General features: G+C 43.7%; 1 protein-coding gene across 4 annotated transcripts in view; it reads left to right on the top strand.

Moving 5' to 3' along the window:
* Positions 1 to 20,028, top strand: part of GRTP1 (growth hormone regulated TBC protein 1) — a 96,594-nt gene that overhangs the window by 53,673 nt on the left and 22,893 nt on the right. For all 4 annotated transcript variants that reach the window (XM_073563538.1, XM_073563539.1, XM_073563540.1 and 1 more), the window contains one exon: positions 16,678 to 16,850. In XM_073563538.1, coding sequence (XP_073419639.1) covers positions 16,678 to 16,850 — 173 coding nt within the window. The remainder of the gene's footprint in view (positions 1 to 16,677; positions 16,851 to 20,028) is intronic.

The following is a 20,028-nucleotide window of genomic DNA, read 5'->3' as shown; positions in this document are numbered from 1 at the left end:
TATACTACATGCATGCTACATACATACTGCATGCTACATACATACTACATACATACTACATGCTACATACATACCACATATACTGTATACTACATACAATACATTCATACAATACATACATAGACATACAGTACATATAACATAGAGTAACATACTTACCAATACTTGTCACATTGTTCCCCGAAGCCATTGTCTTTTAAAGGAATAAATATTAACATAACAAACCACAAAAATACTCACCCACGATCCGAAGCAGTCCACGAGTGTGTCCCACGACGATCTTGGGTAGAGAACTGCAGCATCAGCTGATGCCGCCGTTCTCTACGGGCTGCAGGAATCCAATGACGGAAGGTAGGTATCCTTCCGCACTGTATTCCTCCGCCACTTAAAAAAAAAAAAAAAGTCCCTAGTCTCACTTTATGCCATTGCTGCGTGGGAAATTCCCACACAGCAATGGCATAAAGTGAGACTAGGGACTTTTTTTTTTTAAGTGGCGGAGGAATACAGTGCGGAAGGATACCTACCTTCCGTCATTGGATTCCTGCAGCCCGTAGAGAACGGCGGCATCAGCTGATGCTGCAGTTCTCTACCCAAGATCGTCGTGGGACACACTCGTGGACTGCTTCGGATCGTGGGTGAGTATTTTTGTGGTTTGTTATGTTAATATTTATTCCTTTAAAAGACAATGGCTTCGGGGAACAATGTGACAAGTATTGGTAAGTATGTTACTCTATGTTATATGTACTGTATGTCTATGTATGTATTGTATGAATGTATTGTATGTAGTATGTATGTAGTGTATATATGTGGTATGTATGTAGTATGTATGTAGCATGCATGTAGCATGCAGTATGTATGTAGCATGCATGTAGTATATATGTAGTATGTATGTGGCATGTATGTAGTATGTATGTAGCATGCATGTAGTATATATGTAGTATGTATGTAGCATGTATGTAGCATGTAGTATGTATGTAGTATGTATGTAGCATGTAGTATGTATGTAGCATGTAGTATATATGTTATGTATGTAGCATGCATGTAGTATGTATGTATGTAGTATATATATGGTATGTATGTAGTATGTATGTAGCATGCAGTATGTATGTAGCATGCATGTAGTATATATGTAGTATGTATGTAGCATGCATGTAGTATATATGTAGTATGTATGTAGCATGTAGTATGTATGTAGTATGTATGTAGCATGTAGTATGTATGTAGCATGTAGTATATATGTTATGTATGTAGCATGCATGTAGTATGTATGTATGTAGTATATATATGGTATGTATGTAGTATGTATGTAGCATGCAGTATGTATGTAGCATGCATGTAGTATGTATGTAGTATTTTTTTTTTTTTTTTTTTTTTTTTTTTTTTAACATTTAACACATTAGCCGGATGATGGGACTACTACTGTCCCATCATTGGCTAATGTGTCAATCACTGTCATGGTAGCAGGCATCGCCAGATGGGACTTATAGTCCCATCGGACGATGCTTGCACAGACCCCCGGACATCAGCACAGCCCCCCGGCAGGCCGGCACAGCCCCCCGGCAGGCCGGTACAGACCCCCACAGGGTGCACAGACCACCGGCAGGCCGGCACAGCCCCCCCGGCAGGCCGGTACAGACCCCGGGCAGTCCACACAGCCCCCCGGCAGGCCGGCACAGCCCCCCGGCAGGCCGGCACAGCCCCCCGGCAGGCCGGTACAGACCCCGGGCAGTCCACACAGCCCCCCGGCAGGCCGGCAGAGACCCCCGGAAGGCCCGAAATGACGGCGCATCATGATGCGCACACACCGCGCATCATGATGACGTCAGGCTGTCAATCAACTTTGAACTTCCGATTCCGATGCCGACTTCCGATATTGAAAAAATATCGGAAGTCTGTATCGGAATTCTGATACAGCAAGTATCGGCCGATACCCGATACTTGCGGTATCGGAATGCTCAACACTAACAATCAGTTTACTCTTCTGTTAGTCTCGGAATGTTGAGCCTGTGTAACCCCACTCACTAAATGGTAGCTGGTTCCTGTCTGTTAGAACAGAGCCGGCGCCCCTGCACGATTCCCCTTCATCCTCTAAGCAGGCACGCTGGAGTGTTCACTTCCACTCCTGAGCTGCTTCAGTCCTCGCAGCGCCTGCTTCCTCCCAGGACCTGCACACGACATGCAGGTCTCCTGGGAGTCTGCTTAGGGTACACATGCTCCCTACCGTTCAAAGGAGCTGTGCGTGCGCTTCTGAAATCGTCCCCAGCCAATAGGTGGGAGACGTCTGATATTTAAGGCACCCTCCCCTATTTGGAGGTGCCTTAGCAACATTAGTGTCAGCGTGCTATCCTGCTACCTACGGCCCCATCACACAGTGATGCACCAGCGATCCCGACCATGATATGACCTTGTCAGGATCGCTGGTGTCGCTACATGATCGCTGGTGAGCTGCCAAACAGGCAGATCTCTGCAGCGATCAGAACCAGCGACAACGTGGGTAACAAGCGTGCGCGCCGCTTAGTTACCCGCTCTGTACCTTAGTTACCAGCGTGCTGGTGCAGGGAGCTGGAATCCAAGGTAAACAGTGGGTTTCTAAGCAGCGCTTAGAAACTCGCTGTTTACCTTGGATACCAGCTCCCAGCACGCTGGTATCTAGGGTACACAGCGGGTAGCTAAGTGACGCGCACACTTAGTTACCCGCGGTTTACCTTGGATACCAGCTCCAGATCGCTGGTCTCCCGCCTGCCACACGCAGTGATGCGTGCTGGCTAGCGGGAGACCAACGATCAAAAAAATGTCCAGGGCTTTCGAGCACGATCAGCGATACCCGACGGGGGGCCGGTCACTGATACCTGTCACACACAGCAATATCGCTGGTGAGATCGCTGTTGCGTCACAAAACTTGTGACTCGGCAGTGATCTCGCTGTGTGTGACGAGGGTTACCTGTGCTCCCTGAATCTGATCCTGTCCGTCTTGTTTACATGACTGTGTCTGAACTTGACCCTGCCCATCCCACTGTAACCTGTTCCTGAGCCCATCCTGCTTCTACCTAGTCCAGAGTCTGATCCATCTTATCCAAAACCAGTGTCGCTATCCTCACCTGTCCAGTCTGAACCAGCATCTGTGTTCCTGCACCCGAGTCTGCCCTGTGTTCCTGAACCTATCCTATGCGTGCTTGATACAGTATCTTTTCTGTCTACCAGCAGTGCAGTCCTATTCTGAACCTGTTCTGTCTAACCAGTAGCATGTTTTCCTATTAACCAGTTCCTGGCTGGTTCTGCTTTGCTGTCCCTGTGGATTCGGCTGCTTTGGCTTCGGGGTCTGTCCTGGAGTAGCATGTGGTGTCCACCTGAGATCAAGTCTAACCACACCATTAGGGGCTCTTATTGACTACCTGGTTCTTCACTAATTATACCCAGCCTCTCTCTTGACCGGGTCACATTGGTTCAACAACTCAATGCGTATCGCTGTCACCTATACAAAGTACACAGCTGCAAATCGGTGCTGGAGGCAGGGTTGGACTAAAGGCACCTTTACATTTAGCGATGCACCAGCGATCCCGACCACGATATGACCCGGTCTGGATCGCTGGTGCATCTCTAAATGGTCGCTAGTGAGCTGCCAAACAGGCAGATCTCACTAGCGATGCAGCAGCGGTCAGCGGTCGCTCTTACCGTTCAGACGCGGCGAGGGTGTCCATCTTCCGCCTGCGTCCATGGCTCGTTCTTCGGCGCCAGCAGGAAGCTGACGACGAGAAATGGACCAGGCTGATCTTGTGCGATCAGCGATAGCCAGCGGGGGAGCCGGTCGGAGGTAAGTATCACATGTAGCGATATCACTAGCAATATTGCTGCTGCGTCACAAAATCGGTGACGCTTTAGCGATATTGCTAGCGATATCGCTATGTGTAAAGCCCCCTTAAGGCACGAGGCCAGTTGTCCTGTAGTGGTAATCTCTTGCTGATTAAACATTGACATGATTGAAACAGCAACACACAGCTCAGTAAGTGACACATAATTGTGATCGCGTTCTTCCCCTACATCATCCTGTTCTCAGATTACATCGTAGAAACCTGTTGACAGATTACCTTTAACATGCAAATTGCCTCTTCAGAGAAAAAGAGGACTTGAACTCTATAGCGCCACCTGTTGGTAGTAGCGATCCTACAAGTCACAATCAACCCTTTAACGAGTCTTGTAATATGACTTAGGCTGAGTTCACACGCGGCGGTTTTAACCGCGCGATTTTGCCGCGAAAAATAAGCATTCCTATGGGATTCCGCAATGCTGTGCTAATGCTGCGGTTTTTACCGCGGCGGAATCGCTTCGCGGTAAAAATGCTCATTAATTTAGCGGAATCGCGGCGATCCCGCACCCATTGGAATGCATTGTTCTGCTTACTTTCAGCATGTGGCTGTGCACACCATGCGAAAAGTAAGTAGAACATTTGCGGATGGTACCCACGGTCCGGAGGAGATGAGACTGTCCTCCGGGCTTTGGGTACCATATCCCTGTAAAAAATAGAATTTAAAATAAAAAATATTGTTGTTCTCACCTTCCGACGTCCCGCGCAGCCTTCCCGCCTCTCTCCACGCTCCCGGTCCCAGTAATCCTTTGCGAAAATGCCTGCGATGGCGTCTGTTTTCGCGGGATCGCGAAGTCTCGCGGTCATTCGTGCGACGTCATTGTGAATGACCGCGAGAACGGACGTCATCACAGGCATTTTCGCAAAGGATTACTGGGACCGAGAGCGTGGAGAGAGGCGGGAAGGCTGCGCGGGACGCCGGAAGGTGAGAATAATATTTTTTATTTTTTTATTTTTTACATTTTATCTTTTACTACTGATGCTGCATAGGCAGCCTCAGTAGTAAAAGGTTGGTCACGCTTGTCAAACACTATGTACAATACACTATGTACAATTACTAGGTAATTTCCGCAAGAGTTCCGCTACGTGTGAACCCAGCCTTAGGATAAAAGTCAAATCAGAATCTCAATTTGCAGACACGGTGTTTCGAGCTATTGGCTCTCGTCAGTGCAAAGTATGAGAAATGATTTGGTTAGGTGAGAGGCTCTGGACTGAGGTCTAAGGGGTAAGGTTTCTCCTTGGGTTGATTGTGACTTGTAGGATCGCTACTACCGACAGGTGGCGCTATAGAGTTCAAGTCCTCTTTTTCTCTGAAGAGGCAATTTGCATATTATTTTCCCAGAGGAGCATTGCATGGCGAATAAGCCTCCTTACCTTGACAAGCCAGAGCTGGCATGTCACACTCCACAAGGAGAAGCCTTACCTTTTTAACAGTAGTTTACAGATTTGCTAAATGGACATTTGAAAACTGGTGTGTAGAAATGTGACACCCCAGACTCCGGATGTCACAGTGACATTACCTCCCTCTAATGGGTAAAGTCATGCTTGGAGGCAGAAAAGGGACCCCATGCCAGGCAGCATAGATTTAATGACAATTTCCTGCTGCAGGTCAGAAAAGGGGGATGCCTTATAAATTCTGGCCAGCAGAGGGGGTTGGTGAGTCAGCTAGAAGTGAGCTGAGGGAGTTGTCATGGAAACGAAGCAGCTGTGAGCTGGGAGGAGAAAAGATGACAGTTTAACTGTGAGGTAAAAGAGATCTTTCTGGAAGATCCTGTCAGTTCAAGACAGGCAGCTGATCTGACAAGAGAAAAAGGACAAGAGCAGAGACTGAGAGACTCTAGGGAAGCTAAAATACTGCATATAGCAGACCCCTGAGTGAAGCGCTAATAAAGAGAAAAGGGACATTAGAGTCCTAGGCTGACAGGAGCTGTAAGTCCTGATACCCGAATCTGAAAGTACAGGGGATTGTAAATTCCTGTGCACATTAATCGCCTGAGGGCACGGCAGCGGATAAGGAGCCCGGGGCCGACTGTGAAGAGAACGGTACTCGTGGAATAGGCTCACGCTGACAGCCGAACAAGTTAGTGAAATCATCACGAATAGAGGGTCGCAGCATAGTTATATACAGCGGAGACCCACACAAAAAGCGCAGAAAGGAAGGTCCTAAATCCCCACCTGGCAAGGTGGATTCCCTGAATGCCTCCAGGCGAGCCGGACTCATTCCATCACCTGTATGTGGTACTCCAGACTGCAACCTATTACCAGTAAAAGGTAAAGAAACTGCACCTCTGTGTCTTTCTCTCATTTATCTGCACCCCAACGTATACAGCCATTTTTACTATTTAACATCTTTACCCTGGGACTACAGCCCTACCTGTGGAGGGCTACAACATCATAGCTGCGCCCAATATCCATCCCAGAGAAGCAACACCGCAGTGCTGGTCACCTCTGACTAGAATACCACAGGTGGTGTCACGTATTTCACCATCTAATAACTTTATTTTCATTTTTTTTACCACATAAATACCACACAACTTTCCCCTATTTTATTACTGGACGCCTTTGGGCCACGGACCGGGTCGCCGCCGCCGTGACACCGTCCCCCATGGAAGTCGACGGGCCCGGTACCGAGTACCCCCAGGCCCCGCAGGGCGCTCCAGAGATGTTACCTGATTTCAGTAGCGGAGAATTGTTTCAGGTTATAGAGAAGCTCAGTGGTGCTTCTGAAAACTGCAAGTTTGTAGGAATTTTTTTTTTTTTTTTTTTAATATAGATAGTAACATGGAAAAACTTAAAAAAAAAAAAGTGCTGAAATAAAGTGGGTAATTTTTTGACCAGAAGCTTTTTGTTTAGTTATTCATAGATTTAAAATGGCTGGTAGTGATTAATTCTAAGTTGATCCTGTCCTTTATTAATGAAATTAAATTGAGCTCCACATTACAGCAGTGGGTGAATTTTAACTTGGCACCATGCATTTTCAACTGGAGAATATACAATATAGAGTCACAGTAATTACTTGTGCTGACATTCAACCTATATGAATTCAACTTTATGTTTTTAGGAACATAATTACGGCAAGCTGTATTCTATTGGGGGGGAGGACATAACGGGAGGGAGAATCTCCAAATCTAAGTATGAAGCAGCCTAAAACTTTTCACAATAGTTGGTCAGAATTTGGACCCATTCCTCCTGACAAAACTGGTGTAACTGATCCAGGTTTGTAGGATGCATTGCTTGCATTGGCCTTTTCAGCTTTGCCCATAAATTTTCAATTGGATTAAGATCAGGGTTTTGTGATGACCACTGTTCAGCTGGCGCAATCCAGGAAGCCGAGTTCCCCCTGTAGCTTATTCGACAAGCGCTATATCTTGCCAAATAAGCGGGGAACCGAAGATATTCGCTCAACTCTATTCAGAACATCATCAACCTTGACCAATTTCCCAACTCCAATTTGTTGAAATGCATCCCCAAAGGAAGAAAGCTCCACCATTTCTCACTGTTTGCAGATCCTCATTATTATACAGCCCTTCAGGATCTTCTCCTGACATCACGCCGGCCTTTCTAGAAAACACCGGCGATTGTCTAAACGCTGTGTCTAACATCATGTCCTCACTATATCTGAAACTGAACCTGTCAAAGACTGAACTCCTGGTGTTTCCTCCCTCTACTAATGTACCTATACCCGACATTGCCATTTCTGTGTGTGGTTCCACTATTACTCCCCAGCAACAGGCCCGCTGTCTTGGGGTCATACTTGATTCCGAGCTTTCGTTTGCCCCCCACATTCGATCATTGGCTCGCTCTTGTCATCTGCACCTCAAAAACATTTCTAGAATTTGACCTTTTCTTACTTTTGACTCTGCAAAAACTCTTACTGTTTCTCTTATTCATTCTCGTCTCGACTATTGTAACTCTCTTCTAATCGGTCTCCCTCTTACCAAACTCTCCCCTCTCCAATCTGTCTTGAATGCTGCAGCCAGGATCATATTCCTCACCAGTCGTTACACCGATGCCTCTACCTTGTGCCAGTCATTACACTGGCTACCCATCCACTCCAGAATTCAGTATAAACTTATTACCCTCACCCACAAAGCCCTCCATAGCTCAGCACCACCTTACATCTCCTCCCTTGTTTCAGTATACCACCCTACCCGCGCCCTCCGTTCTGCTGATGACCTGAGGTTAGCATCCTCAATAGTCAGAACCTCCCACTCCCATCTCCAAGACTTTACACGTGCCGCGCCAATTCTTTGGAATGCACTTCCCAGGTCAATACGATTAGTCCCCAATCCCCACAGTTTTAAGCGTGCCCTGAAAACGCATTTATTCAGACTGGCCTATCGCCTCAACACATTAACCTAATCTATCCCTGTGTGACACAGCCAAAAGTTTTACCATAACCAGACTTCCCGCATCATGTTCCCACATGCTTTATGCATCCATTAGCCCTCTGTGTCTGTACTGTTACACACTTAACTTTATGGCTGGTCCATACAATCAGGGCAACTGTTACCACCCACCTTTCGTGTTTCCCCTTTTTTCCTCATAGATTGTAAGCTTGCGAGCAGGGCCCTCATTCCTCTTGGTATCTGTTATGATCTATGTGATTATTGTTATGCTGTAATGTCTATTGTCTGTACAAATCCCCTCTGAAATGTAAAGTGCTGCGGAATATGTCGGCGCTATAGAAATAAAATTTATTATTATTATAATGTGACTTCTGTTACAGCAAATGATTTCAAATTTTGACTTCTTGGTCCAGAGCACCAACTGTCATCTATCTGCACCCCAATTCTTATGCTCGTATATAATCACCTTATTTCCTTGTTGAAGGATGCAATTCTTCTATGAAGACAACTTGTGGCCAGATTTCTCTGAATATTACATGGATGTAGCTGGGGGCTACTGACAGTGATAAATATATTCCAAAGAGAAGAAAGCATAGTGTGTTTCTCCTTTGGTGCACTAGGTCTCATCAGTGATCCTCAATGTTGTCCAATTCTTGGTGCGTCTTCAAAAGAATTTGAACAGCACATCTTGAAACCCCAGTTTGCTTTGAAATCTTATCCTGGGAGAAATTGCTGACTCAGTATAACAACCCTGTCTTCTTGCTGTATCCAGTCTTACCATAGTTTACATTCACAGGTCATAAACCATCTCCACAACCTTATCTTTGTAGCAGAGTAGGGCTGTTTCTCATACAGTTTTAAGTTTCCGAAACAGCTGTTTCTGTTACAGAACCACTCCAGTGTTTTTGGTTTTTTTTTACTGTTGGAGTGGTATCACTAATGTATGTTCCCTGCCCGTAGTAAGCTATTTACAAGATGCGGTCTTGTTCTTGGCGCCGTTCTGGTTTTTCTGCTAGTTGTGACTCGCCGAATTCCATCAGTGTTTGGACATACCGGAAGTCTCAATGTAAGTCTGAGAGCCTGTGACTGTTGGCTCTGACTTCTGGCTATTCAGGAGCTGCAGTCACAAAATGGTGCTGGGAAAAGCAGAAGACTGCGTCTGGTATTTTATTAAGGGCGGGGAACATACATTAGTAATACAACTTCGGTGCTGAAATTATCCGCTGTAAAATGTCTACCTTAGGCTGGTTTCACATTTGCGTTTTTTAGCGCTGGAAAAAAACGCATACCTGCGCATGCGTTTTTTCCCCCTATATTTAACATGGGTGCGCATACCTGCGCGCTGGTAAGCGCATGTATGCGATTTTCATGCGCTGCGTTTTTTTGGAGTGTGCGTTTGGATTTTCCAGACGCAGCATGTTGCATTTTTTGGCCCTGCAAAAAAGCGCATGCGCACATATGCGCACGTTTTGCGCTAAAAATGGCCATTATAGCCTATGGATGCGCATACATGCGCACTGGCATGCTCATGTATGCGTTTTTTTGCACATGCGTTTTTTTTTTTTTTAACCATGGAATTTAGGGGTTTGGGTTAGAGTTAGGGTTAGTTAAGGGGGTTTAGGGTTAGGGTTAGGGTCAGGGTCAGGGTTAGGGTTGGGGTTAGGGTCAGGGTTAGGGTTAAGTATGGTTTGGTTAAGGGTCAGGGTCAGGGTTAGGGTTGGGGTCAGGGTTAGGGTTAAGTATGGTTTGGTTAGGGTTAGGGTCAGGGTTAGGGTTAAGTATGGTTTGGTTAAGGGTCAGGGTCAGGGTTGGGGTTAGGGTCAGGGTTAGGGTTAAGTATGGTTTGGTTAAGGGTTAGGGTCAGGGTTAGGGTTAGGGTCAGGGTTAGGGTTAAGTATGGTTTGGTTAAGGGTTAGGGTTAGGGTCAGGGTTAGGGTTGTTTAGGGTTTGGGTTAGGGTTAAGTATGGTTTGGTTAAGGGTTAGGGTCAGGGTTAAGTATGGTTTGGTTAAGGGTTAGGGTCAGGGTCAGGGTTAGGGTTAGGGTCAGGGTTAGGGTTAGTTAGGGTTTAGGGTTTGGGTTAGGGTTAAGTATGGTTTGGTTAAGGGTCAGGGTTAGGGTTAGGGTCAGGGTTAGGGTTAGTAAAGTCATGGTTTGGGTTAGTTTGAGGGGCCACCTAATGTTGGAAAAAAACGCAAACGCGGTAAAAACGCACTAAAAACGCATACAAACGCATAAAAACGCTGCGTTTTTTGCATGCTCATAAAAATGCTTGAAAAAAACGCAGCAGTTGTATGCTTTTGTATGCGTTTTTTCAATGCGTTTTTTTGCGGGAAAAATGCGCTGCAAAAAAAAGCAAGTGTGAAACTAGCCTTAATGACCGGTTTCAACCTACATGAGAAAATGATCATTATCACCTCTTTGCTACAATTTGTAATTTATACACTTATTCTAATTTGTTCATCCACTTCGCATTTTTTATTGGATAAAAAAAAACTATTAACACTTCTGTTTTTTGAGGGCATTCTTACTTTTGCAGCATTTTTTTTGCCACACCTGCCTAAAACTTTTGCAAGGTACTAAGTGTCAAATGTGCAGCGCAAACTCCAGGAAAAGCATCCCAGTTGTGAACTTTCTGACTTTACTGGAACTTTGAATCAATTAATCAAAAAGTTCTTTTTATAGGAATTGGTATCTTGTGCTGGAATTTGTTTTATGTACAGCAGTTTGAGAACTGTCCGCTTATCACAAAGTGCTCTGGGCAGGAAAGGACACACTTATCACATCCTGTCCTTCAGGTTTCTTTTAGAAGAATATTCGGATAAAAAAAATTCTACTTGTTCCCATAGTTTATTTGGCTGTGGATAACTTGAGACATAAAGAGAAATATATCTTGTAATTACATGCTTCAATTTGAGACCTTTAAAAGCCTCAGTATTTAATTTTATGGTAATTGCTTTCTTAAGCTGAATTAGACCCTGTTTATAGACTGGTTTTTATCAGAAAATAGAATTACAGAGCAGAAAAATAGTAATGGAAAAAAAAAATATAAAGCGTAATGTAAGAAGGTTTTTTTTTTTTTGTTTCTTTGTTTTTTTTTTTGCATTATAGCTTTACTTTTGAATCTCGTCTCTCTGACTTGTGCCCAAAAGTATATGGACAGCTGACAATCACTGCTGTATGAGCAAAAAGCATGGAGAATACTGAAAATTATGGAAGATAGCCCAGCACTAGAAGACAGACATGAGACACCACATAAAGTTGCACACCTCAAAGACTTGCTCCAGGCTGTCTCATTCAAAAATACATACCGCAACTAATGCAAGGGGGACACAAGTATTTCACACCCAGATACAATTGTTTAATACTTGAAAAAGCTTTGTTAAACTGATTATCTCAAGGTCTTAAATTGCTGAGGGCTTGTAAAAGTGTGCATGGATTTTTAATGGTATAGCGTTGAACTCGTTGTTTAGGTTACCAGTCACCCCATCACTTTGGAGGTCTTACCTCAGTAAGAGGTGTGCACCTCCTATCAAGTTCTCTTCTTTCTAGAGCTTGCTTGCAGCACTCTGAAGATGGCCACATCATTGGATCCAACTAGCTACAACTGCCTCTTCCCACTTCCACTTCTCATGCTGAGACTGTACATACTGCCAGGCTAGCTGTGCGTGATAAGCAGCGTGACCATGCAACTGGTCTGAACTGTCAGTTTGCTGGAGTGTCCCACTAAGGCCTCTTTCACACATCAGTTTTTGCCATCAGTCACAATTCATTTTTTAAAAACGTATCCAGCGACTGATGCCGCTTGATCCGTTTTTGTTTTTTTTTCTCCTAGACTTATATTAGCGACGGATTGTGACGGATGGCCGCACGTTTCATCCGTCGTTCGAACGTCGGACAGCGACGTATCCAGCACCGTCCGTCGTTGGCTATAATGGAAGCCTATGGGTGCAGGACCCTTTGCTGTCCGTCAAAAGACGGAATCCAGCGACTGATTCCGTCTTTTAAAAGTGAGCATGCCCGGAATACTTTCTCTTCCTTTATTTTAACCCCTACAGCTACTTTTTCCATTCTGGCACATTCATTCATTCTCCTCTCTCTTGCTTTAAATTTCCTGCAGCTACTGCTGCGACGGATCCGTTAAAAAAAAAAAAAAAATGGATCCGGTGCATCAGTTTTTCTACAATCTGCGCAGGATCCGTTTTTTTCACACTTTGAAGGATTGCGACTGATTCTAAAAAACTGATGAGTTAAAGATACCTAACGGCAACCAGGAATCCAGGATGCAGAGCAGCAGTGGAATCATGTAGAAAAAAAAAAAACCCTTTCAAGCTAAAACATTGCATCTTGTGATTAAGACTTATATTATATTATTTTTTTTTTTTTTTACTAGAAGTGCTGTCTGCATATTTTGCATTTTTTGTGATGGCTGTTAATATGGACTATTACAGGGTCTGCTTTTCTGTTAAGTTGCACATTTTTTTTGCATAATGTAAACTTGCACAAAACCTTTTTTGGGCATTCTGACTACAGTCTCCCATTTTGGTTAGGGAACCTGTCACCTTGTATTTCAGCTATAAGCTGCGGCCACTAAAAGATAAGAAAAGCAAGTTTTATTATACTCACCCGGGGCGGTCGGTCTGGTCGGATCCGATGGGCGTCTCAGGTCCGGGGCCTCCCATCTTCATATGATGTCGTCATCTTCCTTGCTTCGTGTCGTGGCTCCTGCGCAGGTGTGCTGATATGCCCTGTTGAGGGCAGAGCCAAGTACTGCAGTGCACTGGGCCTCTCTGACCTTTCACGGCACCTCAACAGGGCAGATCAGTACGCCTGCGCAGGAGACACGAAGCAAGGAAGATGACGACATCGCATGAAGATGGGAGGCGCCGGACCTGTGATGCCCATCGGTCCTGACCGCCCCCAGGTGAGTATAATAAAACTTGTTTTTCTTATCTTTCAGGTTAGATCGGTGGCTTATCTACAGCGTTATAGAATGCTGTAGATAAGCCACGAAAGGCAGTGGCCGCAGCTTATAGCTGAAAAACGAGGTGACAGTTTCCCTTTAATCTGCAAGTTCATGGTGTTCTGAAGCCATACAGCTGCCAAGCTGAAAGCCTGGCCACCGCTGCTTTCAGTCACAGACATGCAGCTTGTCACCACTCAATACATACTGAGCAGTGACTGTAACTCTATCTCCCCCCCCCCCCCAACTGACAGCAAGCTCACCAGTGTATCAAGCATCATTCATGTCCAACTGCTACACGAATTCCTCCACCCTATGCCAGTCATTGCACTGGTTGCCCATCTACTACAGAATACAATATTACAATATAAATGCTCACGCTCACCCACAAAGCTCTCCACAGTTCTGCATCACCCTACATCTCCTACATTTGTCTCGCCACCCTACCCGTGATCTCTGTTTGTCTAATGACTTAAGACTAACATCCTGTATAATCCCAACCCCTCCACTCCTGTTTCCAAGACTTTTCTTAGGCTGCATTAGTTCTCTGGACCATTTGATTCATTCCCAGTATCCACAGTTTTAATCATGCATTAAAAATGAATTTATTTTGACCGGCCTATCACCTCACTAATCAAACTATTACCCTTTTGCTCTACCTAAATGTTTCTAAGGCTCTGATCCCTCGTATCATCTGTTTACGAACCCCATAGGCACCTATAGGGAACCTATCAGGCTATGTGCACATGCTGCGGATTCACCCGCGGATTTGTATCTGCGGATCTGCAGGTAAAACCGCAGCTAAAATGACCTGCGGTTTTACCTGCAGATTGGCCAGCGGTTTTCCCCTGTGGTTTGACACCTGGACAATGAAATAGGTGGCAAACCGCAGGAGAATCCGCAGAAAGAATTGACCTGTCAATTCTTTCTGCGGATTCAAAACCGCTGCTTTTCTGCAGTTGAAAATCTGCAGCATGTGCACAGCGGAATGTAAATCACATAGACTTACATTGTCTGCAGAACTGCTGCGGCTCCGCAGAGGCCAAATCCGCAGCAGAATCCGCAGCGTATGCACATAGCCTCATATACCAAAATGCTATTAACCCTCAGATATGGGATTAATCTGCAGGTTAATAGTATTCCAAAGCTGCCCGGTCGCTGCACTAAAAGTCACTTTAGAGGCAGTTTTGAACTTTTGTAGTATGTGATGCAACAGGTGATTGTTACATGCCACACTCTTAGGCTATGTGCACACTTCGTTTTAGGTCCTGCGGATTTTTCCACTCGGATTTGGAAAAATCTGCAGGTAAATTCTTAGGTCAAAAGACCTGTGGTTTACCTGCGGATTAGCCTGCGGTTTCACACCTCTACAATGGAGAAGGTGTGAAACCGCAGCGGATTCCGCACAAAAAATTGTCAGGCTGCGGATTTGAACCTGCAGAAAATCCGTGCGGAAAAATCCACAGCATGTGCACAGCGTTTTTCAGATTACCATTGAAAACAATGGTACTGTAGAACGCTGCGGATCCACAGCATAATCCGCAGCAGAATCCGCAACGTGTGCACATAGCCTCAAGCTCTTGGAGGCCATTTGTGTTTTTCATTACCCAATGTTTGAGCAAGCAATGATCATTTTTTGCACTTGTGAATGACAAACAAGAGTTTTATGTTTTATCGTTTGATTGCTCAACCTAGTTACGCTACATAGTTATCACGAGCGATAGGACCTTTTGTATTTGATAAAATGTAGGCTCATGTAAATGGTCCTTTAGGTGCTTCCATTTAACAATTTTAAGAAATTGTTATAAACTGACATGTAGCAAAGGTGGCATCGTATGGCAATGTCATGTTTTAACTAGCATTTTCAGTACAATCTATGCTACTGCCAATACTTTGGCTAGAACCCGTGAACTCCATTACAAAGGCTGTCCACATTGTGTTGCTTGTTTTTCAACTTTTGACTTCTAATGCAAGCGGCTGCGCAGACACTATGCGCTACTGTCACAATGTAAGGTTATCACATCAGTGTTTTATGTTCGTACATGAATATTTCATTGTTATTTTTCACAATGATGGAGATGTTTCCAGCCATTTGTGGTTACCCAGTTTTGACCACCCTGTAATTTGGTGCGATCTGATACTATGTGAGAAGCTACAGTAAATGTTCTTCTCTTGTTATCTTCAAGAAAAGAGTAAGCTCCAGGAAATGAGGAATTTAAAGATTAGTATTGTATTTCTGGCTACTACTGATCTGAAGCTCCATGTAAGTAGATTACAAGTATTAGCATTGGATTTGTACATCTTATTTTTGGTTCTGTGGTGTTAAAATATTAGCAACTAAGAGCAAGGTCCTATGCAATAAAGAATGTCATTTTTAATGTAGAGTAGCATTTAGAAGACTGTCATTCATGTAAATTAAATTCAAATGCATATTTGCAAAAATGTGCTTTGTAAACGTTATTATGCTCGCCTTCCTTTACACCCAGATGCCTAAACCTGGTCTTCTTGGACAAGGGTGTTGTCATTCATTGACCGCTAAGATCATGCTTATTGCGATCCTTGATCCTGGAACTGAAAAGTGACTGTTCATTTTTTATATATGGTAAACCCATCTGGTGCCCACTGTTTGCAGCGGAGATCGGTTTTCTATTCATCCTGCATCAGAGCTGACTGACGCATTGGCATGTCTCCCCATACCATTGACTGTGATGGCCATCTTGGACACGGCAGGACTGGAATACCATTCTCAGTGGATGAGGCAGTGGTAGGCAGAGGGATGATACTAGGTATGGTGACTATTCATCACAAAATGTATAGTCACTTTTCAGTGCCAGTCAAAGGTCACTTTTAAGACTTCATTCTCTTCACAAATGTGAAATTTGCAATCTCAAGTACTAGTTTTTCATTATACTATAATAAGTCAGTCTTCCATTGTTCTATGATAACAACAAAACATGATTTTCCTACTTTTATAATAGTTGGTGCTTGGCAGGTAGGCTCGGAATTGTAAAGTAAAAAGGGCATTAAAATATATGATGCCCATTTACATTCATTGGTGTTACCAGTAGATTATTGTTGTTCTCAACTAATAATGCAATGATCCTGTACACTTTATAGTTTAGAATCGAATATGCAGCACCGTGGACAGAATAAGATTCTGTTGAAAAAAATCACATGTTCAAACACATGACTGTATCTACATAAATCAGTCCCATCTTTCTAGAAATAGCGGTGACATTATTTCTTACAGGTTAAAGGACAGGCTTTGTGCTGGCTCCACTATTTTTTTTTTTTTTTATCTTGACTTCACTGCAATAAGACTTTAGTGACAGGATAAACATTTCCTCTGGACATCTAATCTGTTTAGTTTCCTAGAAGATTTTATGTGGGGTCCCTTAACTAGAGATGTCCTTCAGTCTCTTATCTTGTAATGAAATGTTGTTTAAATGTAACTTTCTGAAAAATTTTAATTGTTGTTAATTATAATATTGTCATTTTTATCAGATTATTACAGTCCTGCAATGTTGGGTCTTAAAACTGACCAGGAGGTGCTTGGGGATCTGGTGAAGATGAAGATTCCAGCTGTGGCAGAACTAATAGACAAGCATGGCGTGATGTGGACACTTTTGGTTTCTCGGTGGTTTATTTGTTTGTTCATTGACATCCTTCCAATAGAGGTAAGCGCACATTATGCTGCTACTAAATATTTTGTCATCTTCCATATATATTCAAATTTTTTAAACCTTTCTGATTGGGTTGTCAGGTTCTTCTAAAGCACCAATCGCAACCATGATCTTGATAGTCCTCTTCCCACAAAAAGAAAATTGTAATTTTAGTTATATTAAAAATATGCCCAGTACTGCCTTCATAACCTCAGTGTGACCTCAGGGCTAAAATATTTAACTTGATATTTGTTTTTATTTATGTACAGTGCCTTGCGAAAGTATTCACCCCCTGGAACTTTTCAACCTTTTCCCACATATCATGCTTCAAACATAAAGATACCAAATGTAAATTTTTGGTGAAGAATCAACAACAAGTGGAACACCATTGTGAAGTTGAATGAAATTTATTGGTTATTTTTGAATTTTTGTGGAAACTCAAAAACTAAAAAGTGGGGCGTGCAATATTATTCGACCCCTTTACTTTCAGTGCAGCAAACTCACTCCAGAAGTTCATTGTGGATCTCTGAATGATCCAATGTTGTCCTAAATGACTTATGATGATAAATATAATTCACCTGTGTGTAATCAAGTCTCCGTATAAATGCACCTGCTCTGTGATAGTCTCAGGGTTCTGTTTGAAGAACAGAGAGCATCATGAAGATCAAGGAACACAACAGGCAGGTCCGTGATACTGTTGTGGAGAAGTTTAAAGCCGGATTTGAATACAAAATGATTTCCAAAACTTTAAACATCCCAAGGAGCACTGTGCAAGCGATCATATTGAAATGGAAAGAGTATCATACCACTGCAAATCTACCAAGACCCGGCCGTCACTCTAAACTTTCATCTCAAACAAGGAGAAGACTGATCAGAGATGCAGCCAAGAGGCCCATGATCACTCTGGATGAACTGCAGAGATCTACAGCTGACGTGGGAGAGTCTGTTCATGGAACAACAATCAGTCGTACACTGCACAAATCTGGCCTTTATGGAAGAGTGGCAAGAAGAAAGCCATTTCTCAAAGATATCCATAAAAAGTGTAATTTAAAGTTTGCAATAAGCCACCTGGGAGACACACCAAACATGTGGAAGAAGGTGCACTGGTCAGATTAAACCAAAATTGAACTTTTTGGCAACAATGCCAAACGATATGTTTGCCGTAAAGGCAACACAGCTCATCACCCTGAACACACCATCCCCACTGTCAAACATGGTGGTGGCAGCATCATGATTTGGGCCTGCTTTTCTTCAGCAGGGAAAGGGAAGATGGTTAAAATTGATGGGAAGATGGACCATTCTTGAAGAAAACCTGTTGGAGTCTGCAAAAGACCCGAGACTGGGACAGAGATTTGTCTTCCAACAAGACAATGATCCCAAACATAAAGCAAAATCTACAATGGAATGGTTCACAAATAAACGTATCCAGGTGTTAGAATGGCCAAGTCAAAGTCCAGACCTGATTCCAATCGAGAATCTGTGGAAAAAGCTGAAAACTGCTGTTCACAAATGAGATCCATCAAACCTCACTGAGCTTGAGCTGTTTGCCAAGGAAGAATGGGCAAGAATTTCAGTCTCTTGATGTACAAAACTGAGACATGCCCCAAGCGACTTGCAGCTGTAATCGTAGCAAAAGGTGGCATAACAAAGTATTAAGTTAAAGGGGCCGCATAATATTGCACGCCCCACTTTTCAGTTTTTGACTTTCCACAAAAATTTTAAATAACCAATAAATTTCATTCAACTTCACAATTGTGTTCCACTTGTTGTTGATCCTTCACCAAAAATTTACATTTGGTATCTTTGTTTGAAGCATGATATGTGGGAAAAGGTTGAAAAGTTCCAAGGGGCCGAATACTTTCGCAAGGCACTGTATTTATTTGAAATCAAATTTAGTCCTTTTTGGAGATGGGGGTTCTCCAAACGTGTAATAAAATGGCTACTGTCCCATAATTCAAACAGCAGCCAATGCTAGTCACTTGTCAGAATGAAGTCTAAAGAAACGCAGCTCTCAAGACCTGTGACCAGCAGACTTTAGCACAAAGAACACAAAGCTTCAGTCCTCTATGACCAGTCAGCTGAGGAAAAGATTTTTCTTCTCTTGTCACATAATTTTCAGCTCACAGAGGTATATGTACTTGCAATACTGGTCTTCTGTCAGTTGACACACAGGTCTCGGGGGCTTTTGTTTCTTCAGACGGCAGCCCGATTTGACACGTAACTAGGACGGGCTGCCGTTTGAATTATGTGATGGGGCCATTTTATTACATTCTTGGAGAACCCTTTTAAGTTTTCTGTTTTTATGTCTCAACTAGGGTGGATTCTCAAGGACCTTGGTCTGGATGAGCAGTTGTTATGCAGCACAGACTTTGATTTTTCATAGTCCAATTGGGAAATAAGAACCATAGAAACAGAGCCGAGTGACACAGGAGGTTCTGAGACAAACTGGTCCAGGGTATAGCAGATTTAACTGAGCGGAGTCCAAGGCAGCACTGCCAAAGATCCTAGGCAGGGTTACCCAGTGCTAAAACATAGCTGGCTTTGTCAGAAAATTCAGACAGATATGGCCAGCAGAGTAACCCAGCGATTTAATAAAGCTCAGTTTTTCAGAGTGCAGTTAGAACTGTTCTCCTGCATAGCAGCGTTATCTACTAATGTAGCAGACTTGAGTGTGTCAGATGCATTAAAGTTAGCTGCATGGACATCAACTACCAGAATGCCAGCCAGTAATGCCTGAGAGTGATGTTACAGATGTTTGCCATGGTAACCCAACTTGCTGAAAATTAGACTGAGGGGGATGAGGTAGGAGGTGGAACCAGGAGAGGTGTGTGACACTGGTGGTGAACTAGTGGTGTAGTTAGAATCTAGCTTTCGTGCCCCAGGTCTTCTAGCGCCATCCCTGCTTACACAAAGTTCAGTAATTGTATTACTGCAGCTCTAGTAATCAACTTGGTGATATACTTGTATAATAATTAACTATGATAAACATCTGAGCGTTCTGGGTTCTACTCTGCAGTGAAGTTCAAAAAGCCCACTGAATGGTAGAGAAGCTGCACCAGATCTTGCAGATGCGGGAGCAAGGATTCGGCTGTCGGATACAGCTGGACTCCCCAAAGAGAAGGCACAGACTGTTAGTCTTAATACTGGCACTATCTCCTCTGGACCAGTGGTCACGGGATCCCTGGGTCTAGGA

Source organism: Dendrobates tinctorius, unplaced genomic scaffold, assembly GCF_039654945.1.
Source record: "Dendrobates tinctorius isolate UK_male_01 unplaced genomic scaffold, ASM3965494v1 ptg000394l, whole genome shotgun sequence".
Taxonomy (NCBI): domain Eukaryota; kingdom Metazoa; phylum Chordata; class Amphibia; order Anura; family Dendrobatidae; genus Dendrobates; species Dendrobates tinctorius.
Note: the sequence above shows the minus strand (reverse complement) of the source record. Positions and strands in the feature narration are given on the sequence as shown.